The 20,032-nt window shown below is 44.3% G+C and overlaps 1 protein-coding gene across 1 annotated transcript in view; it reads left to right on the forward strand.

Annotated features, from left to right (window-relative positions):
* SLC25A20 (solute carrier family 25 member 20) overlaps positions 1-19,790 on the forward strand; it is a 61,152-nt gene extending 41,362 nt beyond the window's left edge. Inside the window, exon 9 of the mRNA XM_069206210.1 lies at positions 18,962-19,790. Coding sequence (XP_069062311.1) covers positions 18,962-19,024 — 63 coding nt within the window. The 3' untranslated portion in view covers positions 19,025-19,790. The remainder of the gene's footprint in view (positions 1-18,961) is intronic.
* Positions 19,791-20,032: the final 242 nt, after the last annotated feature.

A 20,032-nucleotide genomic window follows, 5' to 3' on the forward strand; every position in this document is an offset into this window, starting at 1 on the left:
AAGGGCGCAGCAAGTAGTTGAAGAGGGACAAACGATCTCAAACAATCAAATCCGCTCTTCAATGGACGCAGCCGATACTGCAGCAAGAACAGTCAACACTGCTGTCACCATAAGGAGACACGCTTGGCTCCGCACTTCAGGGTTCAAACCTGAAATCCAGCAGGCTGTCCTTAATATGCCCTTCAACGAAAAACAACTTTTTGGCCCTGAAGTGGACACAGCCATTGAAAAACTTAAAAAGGACACAGACACGGCCAAAGCCATGGGCGCACTCTACTCCCCGCAGAGCAGAGGCTCTTTTAGAAAAACTCCATTTAGAGGGGGGTTTCGTGGCCAACCCACAGACACCACCAACCAACAAACAAGAACCACACCATATCAGGGTTCATTCCAAAGGGGAAATTTCAGGGGATATAGAGGGGGTCAATTCCCAAGGAGTAGGGGAAGATTCCAGACTCCAAAAACACCTCCACCTAAACAGTGACTTTCAAGTCACACAACCCCTTCACTCAACACCAGTGGGGGGAAGACTAAGCCAATTCTACCAATCTTGGCAGCAGATTACAACAGACAATTGGGTACTAGCAATAATCCAACATGGCTATTGCATAGAATTCCACAAATTCCCACCAAACATCCCTCCAAAAACACGCAAAATGTCACCACAACATTTAGAACTTTTAGGACTAGAAGTTCAAGCACTACTGCAAAAGGATGCAATAGAGTTAGTACCAGTACAACAAAAAAACACAGGAGTTTACTCCCTGTACTTTCTAATTCCAAAAAAAGACAAAACATTAAGACCAATATTAGATCTCAGGACACTAAATACCTACATCATATCGGACCACTTTCACATGGTCACACTACAAGATATCATTCCACTGCTCAAACAGCAAGATTACATGACCACATTAGACCTAAAAGATGCGTACTTTCATATACCGATACATCCTTCTCACAGAAAGTACCTAAGGTTCGTATTCAAGGAATACATTACCAATTCAAGGTGTTGCCATTCGGAATAACAACTGCACCAAGAGTATTCACAAAATGTCTAGCAGTAGTAGCAGCACATATCAGGAGACAACAAATACATGTGTTTCCTTACCTAGACGATTGGCTAATCAAAACCAACACAGTAAGAAAGTGCACAAACAACACCACATATGTCATACAAACCCTTCACAAACTGGGTTTCTCCATCAACTATACAAAGTCACACCTCGAACCGTGTCAGACACAACAATATCTAGGGGCAACCATCAACACATCAAAAGGAATTGCCACTCCAAGTCCACAAAGAGTTCAAGCATTCCACAAGGTAATAAGTGCTATGTTTCCAAACCAAAAGATACAAGCAAAATTTGTGCTAAAACTTCTAGGCATGATGTCATCATGCATAGCCATTGTCCCAAACGCAAGACTACACATGCGACCCTTACAACAGTGCCTAGCATCACAATGGTCACAAGCACAGGGTCAACTTCTAGATCTGGTGTTGGTAGACCGCCAAACATACCTCTCGCTTCTATGGTGGAACAGCAACAATTTAAACAAAGGGCGGACATTTCAGGACCCAGTGCCTCAATACGTTATAACAACAGATGCTTCCATGACAGGGTGGGGAGCACACCTCAATCACCACAGCATTCAAGGACAATGGGACGTACACCAAACAAAATTTCATATAAATTACCTAGAACTCTTAGCAGTATTTCTAGCGTTAAAAGCCTTTCAACCCATAATAACACACAAATACATTCTTGTCAAAACAGACAACATGACAACAATGTATTATTTAAACAAACAAGGAGGAACACACTCAACACAATTGTGTCTCCTAACACAAAAAATATGCCAGTGGGCGATTCACAACCACATTTGCCTAATTGCACAATTTATTCCAGGGATCCAAAACCAACTAGCAGACAACCTTTCGCGAGATCACCAACAAGTCCACGAATGGGGAAATTCACCCCCAAGTTCTGAACAATTACTTTTAAATTTGGGGAACACCCCAGATAGATTTGTTCGCAACAAAAGAAAACGCAAAATGCCAAAACTTCGCATCCAGGTACCCACACCGCGAATCACAAGGCAATGCTCTATGGATGAGTTGGTCAGGGATATTTGCATACGCTTTTCCCCCTCTCCCTCTCCTTCCATATCTAGTAAACAAATTGAGTCAAAACCAACTCAAACTCATACTGATAGCACCCACATGGGCAAGACAACCTTGGTATACAACTCTACTAGACCTTTCACTAGTACCGCATGTCAAACTACCCAACAGACCAGATCTGTTAACACAACACGAACAACAGATCAGGCATCCAAACCCAGCATCATTGAATCTAGCAATTTGGCTCCTGAAATCCTAGAATTCGGACACTTAGACCTCACACAAGAATGTATGGAGGTCATAAAACAAGCTAGAAAAGCTTCCACTAGACACTGCTATGCATCTAAGTGGAAAAGATTTGTTTGCTACTGCCATACCAATCAAATCCAACCATTGCATGCCTCTACAAAGGACATAGTGGGATACTTACTACATTTGCAAAAAGCAAACCTCGCTTTTTCATCTATAAAAATACACCTTGCAGCAATATCTGCTTACCTACAAACTACTCATTCATCGTCTCTATTTAGAATACCAGTTATTAAAGCATTCATGGAAGGGCTAAAAAGAATTATACCACCAAGAACACCACCAGTTCCTTCATGGAACCTTAACATCGTCTTAACAAGACTCATGGGTCCACCTTTTGAACCGATGCATTCCTGTGAAATGCAATATTTAACGTGGAAAGTCGCATTTCTCATTGCAATCACATCCCTCAGAAGAGTAAGTGAAATACAGGCATTTACCATACAAGAACCATTTATCCAAATACACAAAAATAAAATAGTTCTAAGAACAAATCCAAAATTTCTACCAAAAGTAATCTCACCATTCCATTTAAATCAAACAGTAGAATTACCAGTGTTCTTCCCACAGCCAGATTCCGTGGCTGAAAGGGCACTACATACATTAGACATCAAAAGAGCACTAATGTACTACATTGACAGAACAAAGTTAATCAGGAAAACAAAACGACTGTTCATAGCTTTTCAAAAACCACACATAGGAAATCCAATCTCTAAACAAGGCATTGCTAGATGGATAGTCAGATGTATTCAAACATGCTATCTTAAAGCCAAGAGAGAATTGCCTATTACACCAAAGGCACACTCAACCAGAAAGAAAAGTGCTACAATGGCCTTTCTAGGAAACATTCCTATGAGCGAAATATGTAAGGCTGCAACCTGGTCTACGCCTCATACATTTACTAAACACTATTGTGTAGATGTACTAAATGCACAACAAGCTACAGTGGGCCAAGCTGTACTAAGAACATTATTCCAAACTACTTCAACTCCTACAGGCTAAACCACCGCTTTTAGGGGAGGTAACTGCTTTATAGTCTATGCTCAACATGTGTATCTGCAGCAACATATGCCATCGAACTGAAAATGTCACTTACCCAGTGTACATCTGTTCGTGGCATTAGTTGCTGCAGATTCACATGTGCCCTCCCGCCTCCCCGGGAAGCCTGTAGCCGTTTAGAAGTAAATCTTGAATCTTAAACATTTGTACATTTGTAAATAATTATTATAAACTTTTTATGTACATACGTATTCACTCCATTGCATGGGCACTATTTATAGCAAACAACTCCAGCCTCACCCTCTGCGGGGAAAACAATCTAAGATGGAGTCGACGCCCATGCGCAATGGAGCCGAAGAGGGAGGAGTCCTTCGGTCCCGTGACCAAAAAAGACTTCTTCGAAGAAAAACAACTTGTAATACTCCGAGCCCAACACCAGGCACCGGACTGTGCTCAACATGTGAATCTGCAGCGACTAATGCCACGAACAGATGTACACTGGGTAAGTGACATTTTCATTACTGCTCTTCATGCTGCCTGTGAAAATGCTGACAAAGTATTGGGCAGACGATTGTCCTGCTGTGTGTGTTGATGAAGAACACCATATTTTTGATCCTGCTCCTGGTGGGAAGCTTGCTACTCCCGCTGCATTCGGAGAAAGGCTGTGCTGGTTGCTACTCAGTGTGTGATGGACACATACCCTACTGCTGTATGTTGAAGCGTCCTCTGCTGCTGCTGAGGTGGTGGTGGAGGAAGCTTCCTCTACAGTTGTACATGTTGAGAAGCATTTTCTACTTTTGTCCTGATCTGGAAGGAAGCTTGCTCTTATGTTTCTGTTAGGAAAATCATCTTACCATCTTGCAAGCGAACTTCCTGGAGAGTTTGGGGGATTCCCATCCAATGAAAAGTTCAGAGGATGAGTCGTAAATTGTGCATTCAACACACTTTGCCATTACTAATAAGCGCAATCGAATAGGATGTTAAATATCCTAGAGTAGCTGGGATTCTTGCCAAGGACTTTGTTGGAACATTAAATAATGTTGATGGATTAGCAGCAGATAGTACTATTCTAATCAGTATTTCCTTACTGTGAAGGAGTTGTACGCCAGTGTTAAAAAGGCTCTGACAAGACCCACACCATGTTGTATATTCTAGAATGATTTAACTGTTACCCTTCATTGAGTAAAATCATGAAGGCTGTAGGTTACTATCTAATTGTAGCAGTATTTAGAGCGCAATAGATTGCACTCTAATTTTCAGTTCGGCTTTCACCCTTTCGGAGGTAAGCAATAGGGATTATGTGTTTGGCACCGTGGACCATGTTGTTATCACCATTGCTTTGGCTAAGGGCCTGATTACTAGGCTGACGGTCATGAGACCACCAGCCTCATGATGACGGTTGGACCTCTTCATTCTACAGTAGGCTGTCTGACTGCCACATTATGACCCTGGTGGTTGGGACTGCCAGGGGACAGCCGTCCCCGCCAGGAACATGGTTCCTGATCGCTGAGTCATGTCATCCAAGGCAGAGCTGAGTTCAATGCTGCTGCACTGATCACAAGTCCAGTTTCCACCATGAAAGGCTGGCAGAAACACAGTGCATCCCCCCCGGCCCCCCTCCCTGCCCAGCACCGTTGGAATGCGTACTGTCTGCTTTGCCAGGGTGCTGGTTTTGCTATGGTATTGGCGCCGAGACCAATACAGTTGCACTGCTCCCGTCAGGCTAACCAACAGGAACATCATAATACGGGTATGATGGCAGGATCCTCCCCACTGCTTTGGCGGGCAGATGATTCAGACTGCCAAAGACCTAATGAGCCCCTAAGTGTTGAGCATTGGGGGTACTGGCAATAAACTTGTGTTTTTTTGTTTTTGTTTTTTTACCTTTCAGTCCGTGTGTCTGGCTAGGAAATCTTACGCTAGGTCTGCCACCCCTGTCTTGTGAGGTCCCTCAAGGCTCTTTTCTCCCAATCAGTAACCGGGACCTCTGACTCTGGCACAGTTCAGTCTTTGGTTGATAGTTGTAATCAGGTAACATCCAGATGTTTCTTGATTGATGCCTGGGGAGTGATGGAGTGCTGCCTGGATGCAGTGTGGTGTTTGATGCAGGACAAGCAGATGAATCTTAATCCCTTGCTGCTTGGCCTTTCTTCCCCTCAGGTGCCGGGCCTTTTGTTTTGGCTATTTGGGGCAGTTCGCACCCTCATAACATTTTGTCCCCATAAGCCAACCACGCCAAATTTGCATCCTTTTTTTCCAACATCTTAGGGATTCTAGAGGTACCCAGAGCTTGTGGGTTCCCCTAGAGGAGACCAGGAAATGAGCCAAAATACAGCAAAAATTTAGTTTTCCCTGAAAATGGCATCCGCAAAGGGTTTGTGGTGCTAAAATCACCATCTTCCTAGCTTTCAGGAACAGGCAGACTTGAATCTAAAAATCACATTTTTCAACACAATTTTGGCATTTTACTGGGGCATACCCCATTTTTTATCTATTTTTGTTTTTGTGCTTTTAGCCTCCTTCCAGTTAGTGACCGTAATGGATGTGAAACGATGCTGGATCCTGGACAGCTAAACATTTCTGAAAAGTAGACTAAATTCTGAAGTCAGCAAGGGGGTCCTTTGTGTAGATCCTACAAAGTTTTCCTACAGAAAATAACAGCTGAAATAAAATATTGAAATTAAGGTGAAAAAAAAAGGCAGTTTTACTCTAACTTTTTCCTGCGATGTCAGATTTTCAAAAGTAATATACTGTTACGTTTTCTGGGCTCTTCTGGTTGTGGGGATATAGAGGACTTGTAGGTTCCCAGAGCCAATAAAGGAGCTGCACCTTGCAATGGGTTTTCATTTTATACTGGGTATACAGCAATTCATTTGGTGAAATATATGTAGAGTGAAAAATAGGTATCAAGGAAACCTTTGTATTTACAATATGGGCATAAGAAAAGGTATTGAGAAGCAGTGGTTATTTACACATCTCTGAATTCCGGGGTGCCCATACTAGCATGTGAATTACAGGGCATTTCTCAAATAGATGTTTTTTTGTTTACACACTGTCTTACATTTTGAATGAAAAAATGTAGAGAAAGACAAGGTGCAATAACACTTGTTCTGCTATTCTGTGTTCCTCCGAGTCTCCTGATATAAAATGGTACCTCACTTGCCTAGGTAGGCCTAATGCCCGAGAGAGGAAACGCATCATGGACATATTACATTTTTACATTGAAATCTGACATGCTTTTTGGAAAATGCCTAGCTGTGGATTTTGGCCTCTAGCTCAGCTGGCACCTGGGGCAACCTACCAAACCTGTGCATTGTTTAAAACTAGACACCTAGGGGAATCCAGGATGGGATGACTTGTTGGGCTGTTACCAGGTTCTGTTACCCAGACTCATTTGCAAACCTCAAAATTTGGCCCAAAAAAAACTTTTTCCTCACATTTAGGAGAAAGAAAGTTGTGGAATCTGAGGAGCCACAAAATTGCTACCACCCAGCGTTCCCCCAAGTCTCCCGATTAAAAATGGTACCTCACTTGTGTGGATAGGCCTAGTGCCCGCGACAGGAAATGCCCCAAAACACTATGTGGACACATCAAAATTATCAGATGCAAAACTACCTGTCTTTGCGGGGGTCGGGGGTTTAGGGGGAGGAGCATCTCCATTTTTGGTTCTGGGCTCAGCTGCCATATAGGGAAACCTTCCAAACCGAAACACTTCTGGAAAACTAGACACCCAAGGGAGTCCAGGGGGGTGTGACTTGCTTGGATCCCCTTGTGTGTTCTTACCCAGAATCCTAAGCAAACCTCAATCACATTTTCCCACATTGCTGTGTGGGATCACTGCACCAACACAAATTTCCTACCACCTAATGTTCCCCTCAGTCTCCCAGTAAAAATGATACCTCACTTGTGTAGGTGGGCCAAGTGCCTTTGACCGGGAAGAGCCAAAAACATGTTGAAAATGAGGGAGAACCAAGGGGGGTCCAACAGGGCAGTTTGGGAAAAAAAAACGTCCTTAGGCTTACAAGTGGGGCAGAATGTTTATTGGTATAGATGCAGCAATGCTGGATGGTAGGAATTTTGTGGATTCCTGCAGATTCGGGAAGGTTCCATCACAAAAATGTGGGGAAAATTGTGTGATTTCCAGCAAAGTTGGAGGTTTGGAGGGCATTGTGGGTAAGGAAATGGTGTGGGGTGCATGTGAAGCACACCACCCTGGGCTCACCTAGCTGTTTCGTTTTCAGATGTGTCTAAGCCTTGTAGACTTTTCTACATGGCAGTGTCCCAAAAGCCAAAAAGTGCACCTCTCACCATTCCAAGTGGGACGATTTTGAGAGTTAGACAAGCTCTCATGGCCCAAATGTTAAATCCGAACCCAAAATAATCAAATGTCCTCTTGCTTGCCGTGGGATAAGATGTTTTAGTGTGCGGGGGGAGAGCTGAAAGACTGTTACCTCCTTCAGTTGGGGTGGGGGCATAACCATGCCCATACTGGTTGGTAGCCACCACCCCACTATTTGTTAATATTTTCGGGCATCTAGTAGGCTTTCTGCCCCCCAGGGAGTTGATTTTTTTTTTTGGGGGGGGGTAATTGCCCCATCTGCCCATCAGTGGGTAGAACAACTGTGTCCCCATTTTGGGGGGAGAGGGTGTGTGTGTGTGTGTGTGTGTGTGTGTGTGTGTGTGTGTGTGTGTGTGTGTGGCCATACCACTGCCACCGCCGCCCTAGGGTCTCTCCCCTTTTGCACAAATATAAAAACAACAAACACCCCTTTACAATCGGGCAGCAGAAATGCTCAGAGAGAAAGAAAAGGCCTTTCCTTTGATGCCTCTCCTGCCCCCAGTCTGTGATCGGAAGAGAAGCCATTCTCCTTCCAGCCCTGCCTATGGGAGTGAGTGCGAGGACCCCTGGGGTGGGGGTGTGGGGGGGAATAGACACTAGTGCTTCCCAGGGCCCATACCAGATCGAGGGTGGGTGGATGGTGTTGTAGCAGGAGGAGGAGATGGCACTGACCTGCTTTGACATGGAGAGTAAGGAGTCGAGGGTGAAGCCGAGGTTTTGTGCGCTGTCGGTGGTTGTCAGTGGGGGACCCAGCGTGGACGGCCACCATGAGTTGTCCCAGGCGGAGAGGGTGCACCCAAGGATGAGGACCTCTGTTTTGTCAGAGTTCAGTTTTAGCCGGCTGTCTCTCATCCAGTCAGCGATGGCTTTTAGTCCCTCGTGGAGGTTGGTTTTGTCGGTGTGCGGGTCCTTGGTGAGGGAGAGGATGAGTTTGGTGTCGTCGGCGTAGGAGATGATGTTGAGGTTGTGCTGGCGAGCCACTTGTGCGAGGGGGGCCATGTAGATGTTGAACAGCGTCGGGCTGAGGGGTGAGCCCTGGGGTACGCTGCAGATGATGTTGAAGGCTTTGGATTGGTACGGGGGAGGCGGACTCTTTGGGTTCTGCCGGCGAGGAAGGATGCGGTCCATCCGAGGGCTTGGTCCTGGATTCCTGCTGCGTGGAGGCAGGATTTTAGGGTGTGGTGACAGACGGTGTCAAAGGCGGCTGATAGGTCTAGGAGGATGAGGGCTGATGTTTCTCCATTGTCGAGGTGGCTTCTGATGTCGTCTGTAGCGGCGAGGAGGGCGGTTTTGGTGCTGTGGTTGCGTCTGAAGCCGGACTGGGAGGGTTTGAGGATGTTGTCTTCGAGGTACTGAGGTGGTTACGCCTCACGGATGTGGATGAGACCACCTCGTCCTGGGCACCCAACGGGTTAAAGGAAGTAAAAGCAGTATCCTACTCTAGGGCTGTGCCAGTCGCAGCTCGTTTAGCTTCCTTTGGCCAGCGGAATCCAAGCACCTTATGAGTCTCATAAATCTGATGTGATCTGTGACACTAATTTCTCCAGTGAACACCTCTGAACGTTGTGGCGAGAGTGGAAGATTTGCCATCCCTGTTCAGTTTCCAGAGGTTGCCATTATTACATAAGTAATGTCTGTGACTCTTATCCTCAAAATAAAAAAAATAGTTTGTTATGGGAAAACTATGCCTGGCTCTAGCTTTTGGGTGGTGGTTTTTTTGCACAGCTCCCCTCACCAATACATTACTACATTCTGAACACTACTATTTGTGGGCAAGCAGTCCTGTTTTTCATGAAACAGTAGTTGAGGTACATCCAGTTGTCTTTTTTACTTTGTATTTTTTCCATATTAAAAAATATAGTCCGGAAATATCTCAGCAAGCACGTTCTGTGAAGTTTAGTTTCTAGTTATGTACTAGACCCAGGAGTTCATAGTAGTTTGTCTGAATGCCTCGGTAAAACTCATACTCCTAGCAAGGCACAACCGAACTGTGGGCTGAACATAATCTCTCCCCTTCCTGAGCCTCAAACGGCTCTCATTCGAAACTCCCCACCAACCTAGAGTTTTGCATTGTATGATCTTTTTTGATGATCATAGGCAGTACAATAACACCCCCGTGTGCAGAATTCTGGAACACCTTTTTTCTAATATATATATTTTAAACTACTTTGGGAAAGAGTTCTCACCAAAGAACCTGCAGCCTAATATAGCCAAATTTTATGCATTTCAAATATTTTTCAGACAGATTAAAAAGGCCATTAATAGGAAATAATTAAATATCCCTATAGCGTAAATGAAGGAAATCCAGGCGGGGGGACCTCCTTCATGTAAAGTTGAAAACAAGACATTTCTCCTTAACAGCTGCCATTCCCCATATTTCTTTGAGATGTAAGTTACCACAGAACCTTAGTTCTTTATTTCAGCTGATGTGGAAAATATTCTTGAACACTTCTGTGGTTTCAAATCCTGTTGTTGGACTGAAAAAGGTATTTGTTTTGTAATTTGATTTGCTTTTGCTCACTTTTTTTTTTTTTTTTTTTTTTTTTTTTTTAAAAGCCTTTCGAAATTGTTTGGATTTTCCCTACCACTTTTAGCTCATTACTTTAGTAGGCATCCCATCTCCATCTAAACATCCAGTTGTGGAAGGAAAAAAATTACCATTGACCCATATACTTTGCGTGATCTGCTCATCCTTACCAAATTTTAGCGCACTGGAGAATTGCTCCTTCGTCCATTAAGTGTCCCGAACGTATTTCAAGGACCAAGAAGGCATTTTGCTGACAGGCTGATGATAACCTCAAGAAGCTGAGCATGAAAGAGCAGGCAATGAAAAGGCTCATTCAACTGATTTAAAAAAAAAAAATTAAAAAAAATACGTCTTCCTCTTAAGACTTTCAAAAGGGGAGACCTGAGAAGAGGGAAAGATATTATGGAAGAGGGGGATGCACAAAAAATATCACAACTCCAAACACTGGTGGCTCATTCATTCAACATGGAAAACATTGAAGCTCGTCACACTTTCAACCTGTTACCATATAAGATGTATCCAATGCCTATCATAATATAGGATCATTCCCACTAAATGATGAGGCATGGTTCCTCACACCATTAGGTTGCAAGACCTTCATTCTCATTCTACTTTGAGACTTTCAATGTCCGATTTACATCAAAGCATATGAGCATTCCATACAAGTCTTCACTTGCAGGCTTTGTGCAGTGAAAACTGTTGCCAGTCATTGTAATACCTTCAGGTGACTATTAGGGGCCTTTACAGCTTGCTGTGACTCCCATTCCAATGGTATTTATAGTTACTAGTTTGCTGGTTTCTCTTCCACTTATGAGAAAATACCAGCATCCTCAATGGAGTGTAGGAGAACCACATCTCCTCCAGTGGGTCTGTCTAGGCCTGGGATTTAGGAACCAGCCAGTGCATCCCACTGTGAGTCCAGTGGTAGCATCCTGGTCACAAAAAAACAGCATTGGCAAAGTTGTTAGGTTTGATCTTTGCAAGCTGGTGCAATTTTCTTAATTTCTTTTATTGCAACCACAAAAATAAAGGAAAAAAGAAAACCTACTTCAGTCTAAACCTGAAAAAACATAAACCTCACATAATGGAACAGAACAGGTCCTTCATAGTAGGCTGGTTCACTTAGAATAATTAGAGAACCAGTCTTAACTTTTTTTTTTTTTTTTTTTTTTTTTATAAAGGTAACGTAAAGAAAAGGTGCTGAAGGCTTGGAATTACTGATTGCCTAGTTTAAATACAAGAATATTAGGAGAGTGTTTCCATAGTTGTTTAGTTATTTCCAACTGCTACTTGTGAATATTTGTAAATGAATTGTAGTAAGTAATGTGTGCATAATAAAGGGCTTTTTCCTTTTTATAAATAAAAGCACTGGCTGAACTATTATGACATATTTGCTGTGTGCCTGCACTACCTCCTGAGAGTAGTTCTTGGCCTGATTTGCCTCGCTACTCTGAGCAAGTCAAAGGCTACAATGGAGTACTTTGTTTCATATTACATGGAAGGTTGCAGACTTTTTACTTGAACTCTACAATTTCCAACTAATAACTGACTTTCTTAACATTGCTTTGAGTTGGCTGTTGTGCGCCATCACTTATGACTGCAAATAGGCCACACAGCCAAACCAACCCTTTTTCGCCAAAGACCAACAAAGCCATCTTGATGTCTCCTACATACATTTTGGTAGGCTCCTGATATTCCACTTAAATTATCTCGCCTGTCTACCTACCTTTTTCTGCAATCAAGTTAGGCAGCTGAAAAGACATTGAATTCTCTTAATCTCAAGTACGGTCTTTTGCCATCTTGATATGCCTTGCTTCAACAAGGCTCTGCTTTTTTGAGCCCATCTAACAAAGACAGAACCTTGTCAAAACAAGGCATTTCGATATGGATTGTATCCTGAATGACCACACCCTGTGCTAGGATGGGCAGACCATTACCTGGTATGGTCACAGTTTAGTTTACCAGAGACATGCAGCTACACCGGCTCTTACTGGCATGCCTCTGGAAAACATCTGCTGAGTGCCACTCTGAAGGAGGATCCACTCTTTGGCCAAGCTCTACTTCCTTAATGGGCACTCTGGAGCACAGTCAGCAGTAGGGAAGATGTTGCTTAAACCTGTCCCTTACAGTGAGTCTCACTGCTACTAACATTTTTCTATGGTGCTGCCATGTTAGTCTTAATTAACCAGTCTGTAAAAGAGACTGCTGGAGAAGGAAAAGGGACTTACCTGCAACCACACTTCTCCAGCATTTGGTATCATTGATTCGTGTACGAACTGCTCTCCTTACCTTTGATGGATCTAAATATTATGTACTTGTGGTGTGCTCTGAAAATCTGTCAGTGCCTTTCTCTGGATTTGAAGTCTGTCTCTCCACCTTATTGGCTGGAGTTTGAATCTCTTAATAAGGTGGATAAGACTACAAGTAGTCTTCGTCTACCATGTTAATTTAGTGTAGGTCGCGATGGCAGCACAGCTTGGGGTGACTACAGGAACCAGCAGATTCCTTGCACAATTCCAGTTATTAAGGGGAGAAATAAGTTTGTGCGGGTGCATGAGCAGGTTGGTAAGTGATTTAGACACAAAGGTGACCAAACTTTCAGCACTGGTGGAGAATATCTGCGCCAAAGTAGGTGTTGACAAAGTAGCCACCCAGCCCAGCAGGATAATCTTGCCCTCAAGCTTACACTGCGAAATGGCACTAGAAATAGTCCCGGTCAACAAAGGTTTTTCTGGCAATGTACCTGTAATTCCCACTAGCTTGGAAAGAGGGGAGCTTGTTAAGGGAAGATAAATTTTTAAGCAGAACACTAGCCACAGATCTCAACCCATTAGGGGTCACGCCAGCCAGAGAGGCCAGAAACCCCCCTGGCCATAATGGCTCAAGTGGTATTATGGAGTACACGTGCATGTCGAGTGACCTCTATTTGACAAATGTTTCAGGACTCCCGCATGGAGGTAAAGAAGCACAAAACTCCTGTGTGAACAAAGCAATTCATTGGCTTTGTCACATCAGGGGATGTAAATCTGTAATTAGGGATGACATCCTGTATGCTACTCGCTGTAGCCCAACAGGACCGCAAACTGATTATATAGGGCTGAAACGTAGGAGCTGTAAAATGGTGGATCAGTTGATGGCTATGGAGTTAAGTTCTGGGCCCAATTCAAGCTCAAATATAAGACTTAAATTTACTGCCCCTAATTCAACAAGGGACGACTGGATCACAGCAGCTTGCAATCCCCTAGCTCCTTTACACCGACCCGCTAATATGGATAACTGTTCCAACCTAGCCGAGACTGATTGACAGCCGGGAAATGGATGGTCAGGTCTTATATGCAATCAACTCTTATGGTGACTTGGATGGGCTGGCTGGAGCACTGTTGATACAGGGCTCAGTGATAGTTGGCAAGAGAGAAGGGCAGGGATACTGCTTTAATGGCAGAGGTGAAGTCTACCCTGGAGACTCTGGTTCCCACTAGCGGGGGGGAGGATTTCACAGGATCCAGCAATAGGTGTTAAGATAAAGGAAAGGATACAGTTTTAAATGCAGAGTCGAACTCTACTCTGGAAGTGCAGGGTCTTATTTTGTGGGTCGCCTGGTAAAGATCTCATAAGAGTATTATCCTGAAATGTGGCCGGGCTGCAAGCAAAGCTAGCAGACCCAGAGTGGGAAGAGTTTATTGATACCCATCTGATAATACTTTTGCAGGAGATGTGGGCAGTGGTTCTGGTTTTTAAATGTGGGTACATTACTTTTACGGCAAATGCTCTTCCTTCTACCTTGGACAGAGCCTCTGGTGGCCTGCTCATCTGGTTAAAATTAGATCTTTTTCCAACAGTGGAAAAAGTTGCAAAGTGGAAGGATTTGTTGGGGGTAGAAGTAAAAGTAAAACCTCCCATGGGGGGTGCGACTCATTATTATAAATATTTATATTAGATCCGTCCCCCATAATGTCCCTTCCCCTACTTGGCCCTCCTTGCTGATATTTTGCAGAGTATAAAAGGTGGTACCTTTAAAACTTATTGCTGGTGACTGTAACACGAGACTCTGAAGAGGGTTGAGGAGGCTAGATTACTCGATGTATACAAGCAGCTCAAGGGATAGCCATGGGGGCATCTGAGCGAATCATAGAAACTTTGAGTGCGATTGCAACTCAACTGAAATATCTGATCTATGAGAATGGCTTAAGCATCGTAAATGGCAGCACTAGCGCTGATATCCCTCCCAAGCTGACCTTCAAGAGAGGTCTTGTAAAATCGCATATTGACTACCTCTTGCCAGACCAGGATGCGTGGGTGTAGGAAGCTGGCTCTGGGTATACTATATCAAAATGAGGTGTAGTGTGCTCAGAGTCCAGGGGTTCCTCAAGAGGCTTGACCGAGGCAATAATAGATAATACTTATGCTCTATTTGTGGTAGTGTGGTCGAGCAGTTAGGCTTATCAGAGGGTAGTGTTAAGCATTTGTTGTACACAAATAAGCAATAAGTGAAAGCACACACTCAATGACTTAACGTCAGGCCATTAGGTTTTTAATATAGAAAACTATTCTTTTATTTATAGAACCACAAGATTCATTTAGCAGGTAAGTACATTAAATGAAAGGTACTTTGCATAGTAATAGTTGAGACTTTGAATAGTTTCAATATTGTACAAGTCAATAAAATGTCAAGCTATTTTAAAAGTGGAGACACTGCAATTTTCAACAGTTCGTGGGGGAGGTAAGTACAGTTTCTGAGGTAAGTACCACACTTACGGGTTCAGTCTCTGGGCCATAGGTAGTCCGCCGTTGGGGGTTCACGGCAACCCCAAACACCCAGCACCAGCAAAACTGTGCCAGTCAGGTGCAGAGGTCAAACAGGAGCCAAAATAAGGTGGGCTCCTATGGAGACCGGGGGTACTCCGGTTCCAGTCTGCTTGCAGGTAAGTACCTGCGTTGTCTGAGGGCAGACCAGGGGGGTTTGGAGGAGTACTGGAGGTGCCCAAAGTAGGCACAAAAACCACACCCTCAGCGGCACAGGGGCGGCCGGGTGCAGTGTGCAAACAGGGTGTCTGGTTCTCAATAGAACTCTATGGAGGGACCCAGGGGTCACTTAGGGGCTGCAGGCAGGGCACATGGGGGCCTCTCGGGCAAGCCACTGTTTGGGCAAGGGTGAGGGCCGCCTGCTGGTCATTGCTGCACCAGTGGTCAGTTTCTCACAGGCCTGGGGGCTGCGGGATGCAGTGCTTCTCCAGGTGTCGGATATCTTTGTCCCGGGCAGTCGCGGTCAGGGGGGTCCTCGGGATTCCCTCTCCAGGTGTTGTGGAGGTGCAGAGAGGTCAGCCCAGGGTGGACACATCATCGTAGCCGCCTAGGTGTCCTCTCTGGATAGTTGGTTCCTCTGGATATGGCCCCGGGGCGTCGGGTGCAGAGTAGTGGGGACTCTTGCTTCTGGTTGGGCAGAGCTGCTGCCCACAGGAGTTCTTGGTCCTCGGTGATGCAGGCAGTCCCCTGGAGGCTTTACAGGGGTCGCTGGTCCTGTAGAACGCATCGCTTTTGGGTTGCAGGGTCTTTGAAACAGGAGACAGGCCGGTAGGGCTGGGGCCAAGTCATTTGTCGCGTCCTCTTCTTGCAGGGTTTTTAGCTCAGCAGTCCTTCTTGTGAGGTAGTCAGGAATCTGATGATCTGGGGTCAGGTTTGCCCCCTAAATTCTAAACAATGGCTACTGTCCCTGAGGGTGGCTACACCCTCCTCGTGCCCACTCCTTCTGGGGAGGTGGGCACATCCCTATCGCCATTGGTCCTACTCCTCTAAAGCAAGATAGAGGATTTCTCAAGGAGGGGGGGGGGTCACTTTAGCTCTGGTCACCTTAGGGGTGGACCTGGCTGGAGGGGTGACTCCACCTTGTTTTTCTCATCCCTCTGGACTTGCTGCCAAAAGTGGGAGGTTGGGTGTTGGGGCAGGGGTGGGGGGGGATTGACTATTTGGGGGTCCGGCTGGCCAACACAGTGACCTGGTCCTACCAAATAGAAAAGAGTAGAAACCTACTTAAGCAAAGAGCCTACCCGATTTAGTAGGAAACAGAAGGTAGTGGGTGGGCAGTGTCTCTGGCCCTCCAGGTCTATAAAGCTGTGGCTTTACCGGTAGCTAATTGTGGGGCCGGAATGTGGGGTTTCGCAGACACCTGCCCTTTTAGTAGCTGAGAACAGTTTCATAAGGGGCTTATTTAAGATAGGCAAGGGCACGCCTCTAGTCCCACTGAGGTTGGATCTAGCATTCAACCCTATTAATTTGTTGGTGGCTATAAAACACCTGTTGTACTGAGTAAGGCTGTGGTCACATGAGAAACTAGCACCATTTAGGGACTCCCTCAGTGATCTGATCTCCTGTGACTCACGGGTGGTTACGCCATGGTTGAAAAATGTCAAGATGCACTGCGAGAAGTTGAAAATGATTGACCTTTGGAACTCGCCAGCTGTGGCCGCTAAGGGAGCGAGGCAGAAATTGAAATGGGGCTTATTGGAACTACGCCCTGGAACAGATCTGGCTGAAATATGATAATAGGAATCTTACAGGTCAATTCCTAAATGTTAAATGCTCTCCAGCTTACGAGAACGTTATGGATGAAATCTACCCACCCACTGCTAAACGGCTGTATCTCCAATTAGACACAGGTCCTTACCTCTAAGACCGGTAATGTCCAAATGGGATAAGCAAGATTCCTCAATGTTCTGCCACTTTTGCCCCTTAGACAAAGAAACAGAAGTTAATTTTATTTTTCTGTCCCCAGTATGCACTGCCACGCAGAAAATGGATAATTGCGGTCTAAGCTTTTGAGCGTTGGGCATTATTGGGAGGCCTTGAGAAACCTCAAATACGAAACAAAGGCTGTGATAGTGTTTGCAGTAGCCAAATACCTAGAGCACGCATGGTATATCGAGGGGATCCTATTCAGCCCAAGGTCAATGAATATTTGCGATTTATGGGGCAGTCAGGGCCCCCTTCATCACATTCTGTGGTGGGGGGGGGGAGGGGGGGAAGCATGTGACAGTATTGAGGGTGTGAGTTTCTGGGAGAGGCTGTGAGGCACAGCGAATGGCAGGAGGATGAGGGGCTCTATGCGGGGGCTCATTGCCCTGGTGGCATCGCCACTGGGTACAGAAGGCACAGGAATGGATGGATAGGCACAATAGAGCCTGAATAGAAGGCAGATGAGTGTTTAAATTGGGAAGGAATGAGAAATGCAAGAGTCCCAGAAGTAGGTGAGGGGCAATGTACACAAGAGCCACAGGAGACCTGCCCCACCCCCAATACATACACATCAGTTATGGAGTCTTGTTTGGATTATGACATGCACACCAGTAATAGAGCAGTGATCAGATTATGATAGACAAACCAGTGTAAAGACTTTAGTATCTCTACGAGACTGCTGGATTAGGGGTGGCGGCACCTCTGCTTGTAGGCGACAGTCACTCCTACACCAGCTGGAAACTGTCGTCCCAATCCTTCTGGCTACCATACAAATAGTAAAGGCGATTTCTGGAAGCCTAGAGCATTGACTTTGAAAATCTCTCAGGGATGTCTTACTGTTTTCTCTCGTTAGCAGTACGTCTCTTACGCACACACAGGCAAGAAAGATGATGCAGGATAGTTTTCAATGCATTTATTGAAAAGACTATTCTGCAGAAAAATGCATGAGCTGCAATGATTAGGGTAATGATGAATAACAAAATCAGGATTGTGAAAACGAATGATGTAAATATAAACAACCCCAGCATATTTGCTATAAACATAAATATGCAAATTCCTCACTAAAGCATAATTTCTACCCTAAAGAGAGCAAGGCGTGCTAACCCTAATCCGCCCTTGGCATGTCCATGACAAGCAGCCCAATCCCTGTTACTTTAGGACAAGGTCGGCCTCCAGTCAGGCTCCGTAGAAACACAAAGGCCGAGGTCTGCTGCAAAGTGACGTGCAATATGGATGGAATATTCTGGGTGGATCCCCCTTTAATGGCCTTGGTCTCCAGGGTATTTTTTTTTTTTTAGGGCACTTGTTATTGGTCGTGCAGACATCCTGATGTGGGTATGTACCTAAACATTAGATTGTGAGCACAAACTTGTATAAGCAGTATCCTAACAAATGCCTGACATGTTCACTCTCTGTTCTTATCCAACCTAAAGCAAAGAACATGATGACAATCTAATGCGTATATTACTGATAATGACGCTTTCACGGAAAGACAACTGATTATGAAATAAAAACATTTTGTATAAAATGCAGGCAGTGCTAAAATGAATACAATTGAATAATAAAAAACGAGCATGTTATCTAGGTATAAGGACACAGGCCTGCAAGCCAAAGCTAAGCTAAACTCCTGTACCCAGGCAAACTAAAATGGACCCACGACAACAAGTTCCAGAGCATCAAAAGGTTTATGTGTTGCAGTGAAAAGTCCAGGCCGTCGATTAGTTTTGATTGTTCCCAAAATTTCATTTCTCATTCAGACTCGCGTCTTGATGCTTCCTTTATTTTTCTATTCTTTTTTTACTTCTGCAACTTTGATAGTCTTCAGAAAACACAGCTATCAAAGGAGAGTAGTAGAGTGTTGTGTTTTATATCTTCAGTGTATCATCTTATTCATATACACCCTAATCAATTTTTATTTTTTGTTTGTTTTCAGGCCTGTTTCTTAGGTTTTGAAGTTGCCATGAAAGGCCTTAACTGGCTCGTGCCAAATATGTGATTTCCCAGGAAGCCGTTCTTCGTTTTAAAGAAAGAATCAGTACAATAATAAGAAAACAATGGAAACCCTGCTGTATTGAATGATGGAAATAACTGGGGAAATGAAAAAAAAAATGTTTTTAATCAATTGTGTTGCCTTAACTTCAAAGGTACCCTTCCGACACCAACCATAACTGATGTTTTTAAAAACTTCACCAGGAGGTTGAAGTCTCAATGAAATGCACTATTCAACCAAACCTACTGGGGAACTTATTCTTTGTAATATCACTGTGTATTTCATCCCAGAAGAGAAAACACTTCTATTTTTCTTCGACTGTTGACCATGTTGAACAGTACACAGCACTGGCTCGTGCCTGGTTACTTTGCATTTGCTGCACCAGGTGTGCATAGGATAAAATAACCTGGGTTAAGTGGCTTGTTAGTTACATGATACATGTATGTGCCAGCTGGGCCTTAAGTCTAAGCCTACTGCTAAATGCATTATGCATGAACCACTCAGGTACGTAGACTTTAATTTCTTTAAAAATTACATCATCTGTAGCCTCTACCTCTGACCCTTTTGCCTTATAAGAGACTGTGATTCTGTTGTATAACTCATAGAAGTCTTCTGGCGCTGAACTAAGGAACATGTAGCACTGTGGAGTCTATGCCATAACAGGCCAGTTATTCTCCTAACTGACCAGATACGAGGTGCTACAAAACTCGTTTGGCGCTAATAAACTCAGTGTAATTTACATATGAAACAATAAACACATTATCTTTCTAAATCCTCTCTTTGTTTCGCAATTATGTCTATTTACTGATTTGCTCCTTGTCTCTTTGTTAAAATATTCTGATGCTATTGTAAATGAGTCCACATGCATGAAACGGGTGTTAAACCCATTCTGCTCATTTATGCACAGTTCATACTACCTTTCGTGGCAAATACTCTGTAGCCAGACCTCTTCAGTCTTCAGCCAGAGATCTTCAGTCAGACACCTACTACCTGACACCCCCCCGCCAAAGATGT

The sequence above is a fragment of the Pleurodeles waltl genome, chromosome 9 (genome assembly GCF_031143425.1).
Source record: "Pleurodeles waltl isolate 20211129_DDA chromosome 9, aPleWal1.hap1.20221129, whole genome shotgun sequence".
In the NCBI taxonomy this organism is placed as follows: domain Eukaryota; kingdom Metazoa; phylum Chordata; class Amphibia; order Caudata; family Salamandridae; genus Pleurodeles; species Pleurodeles waltl.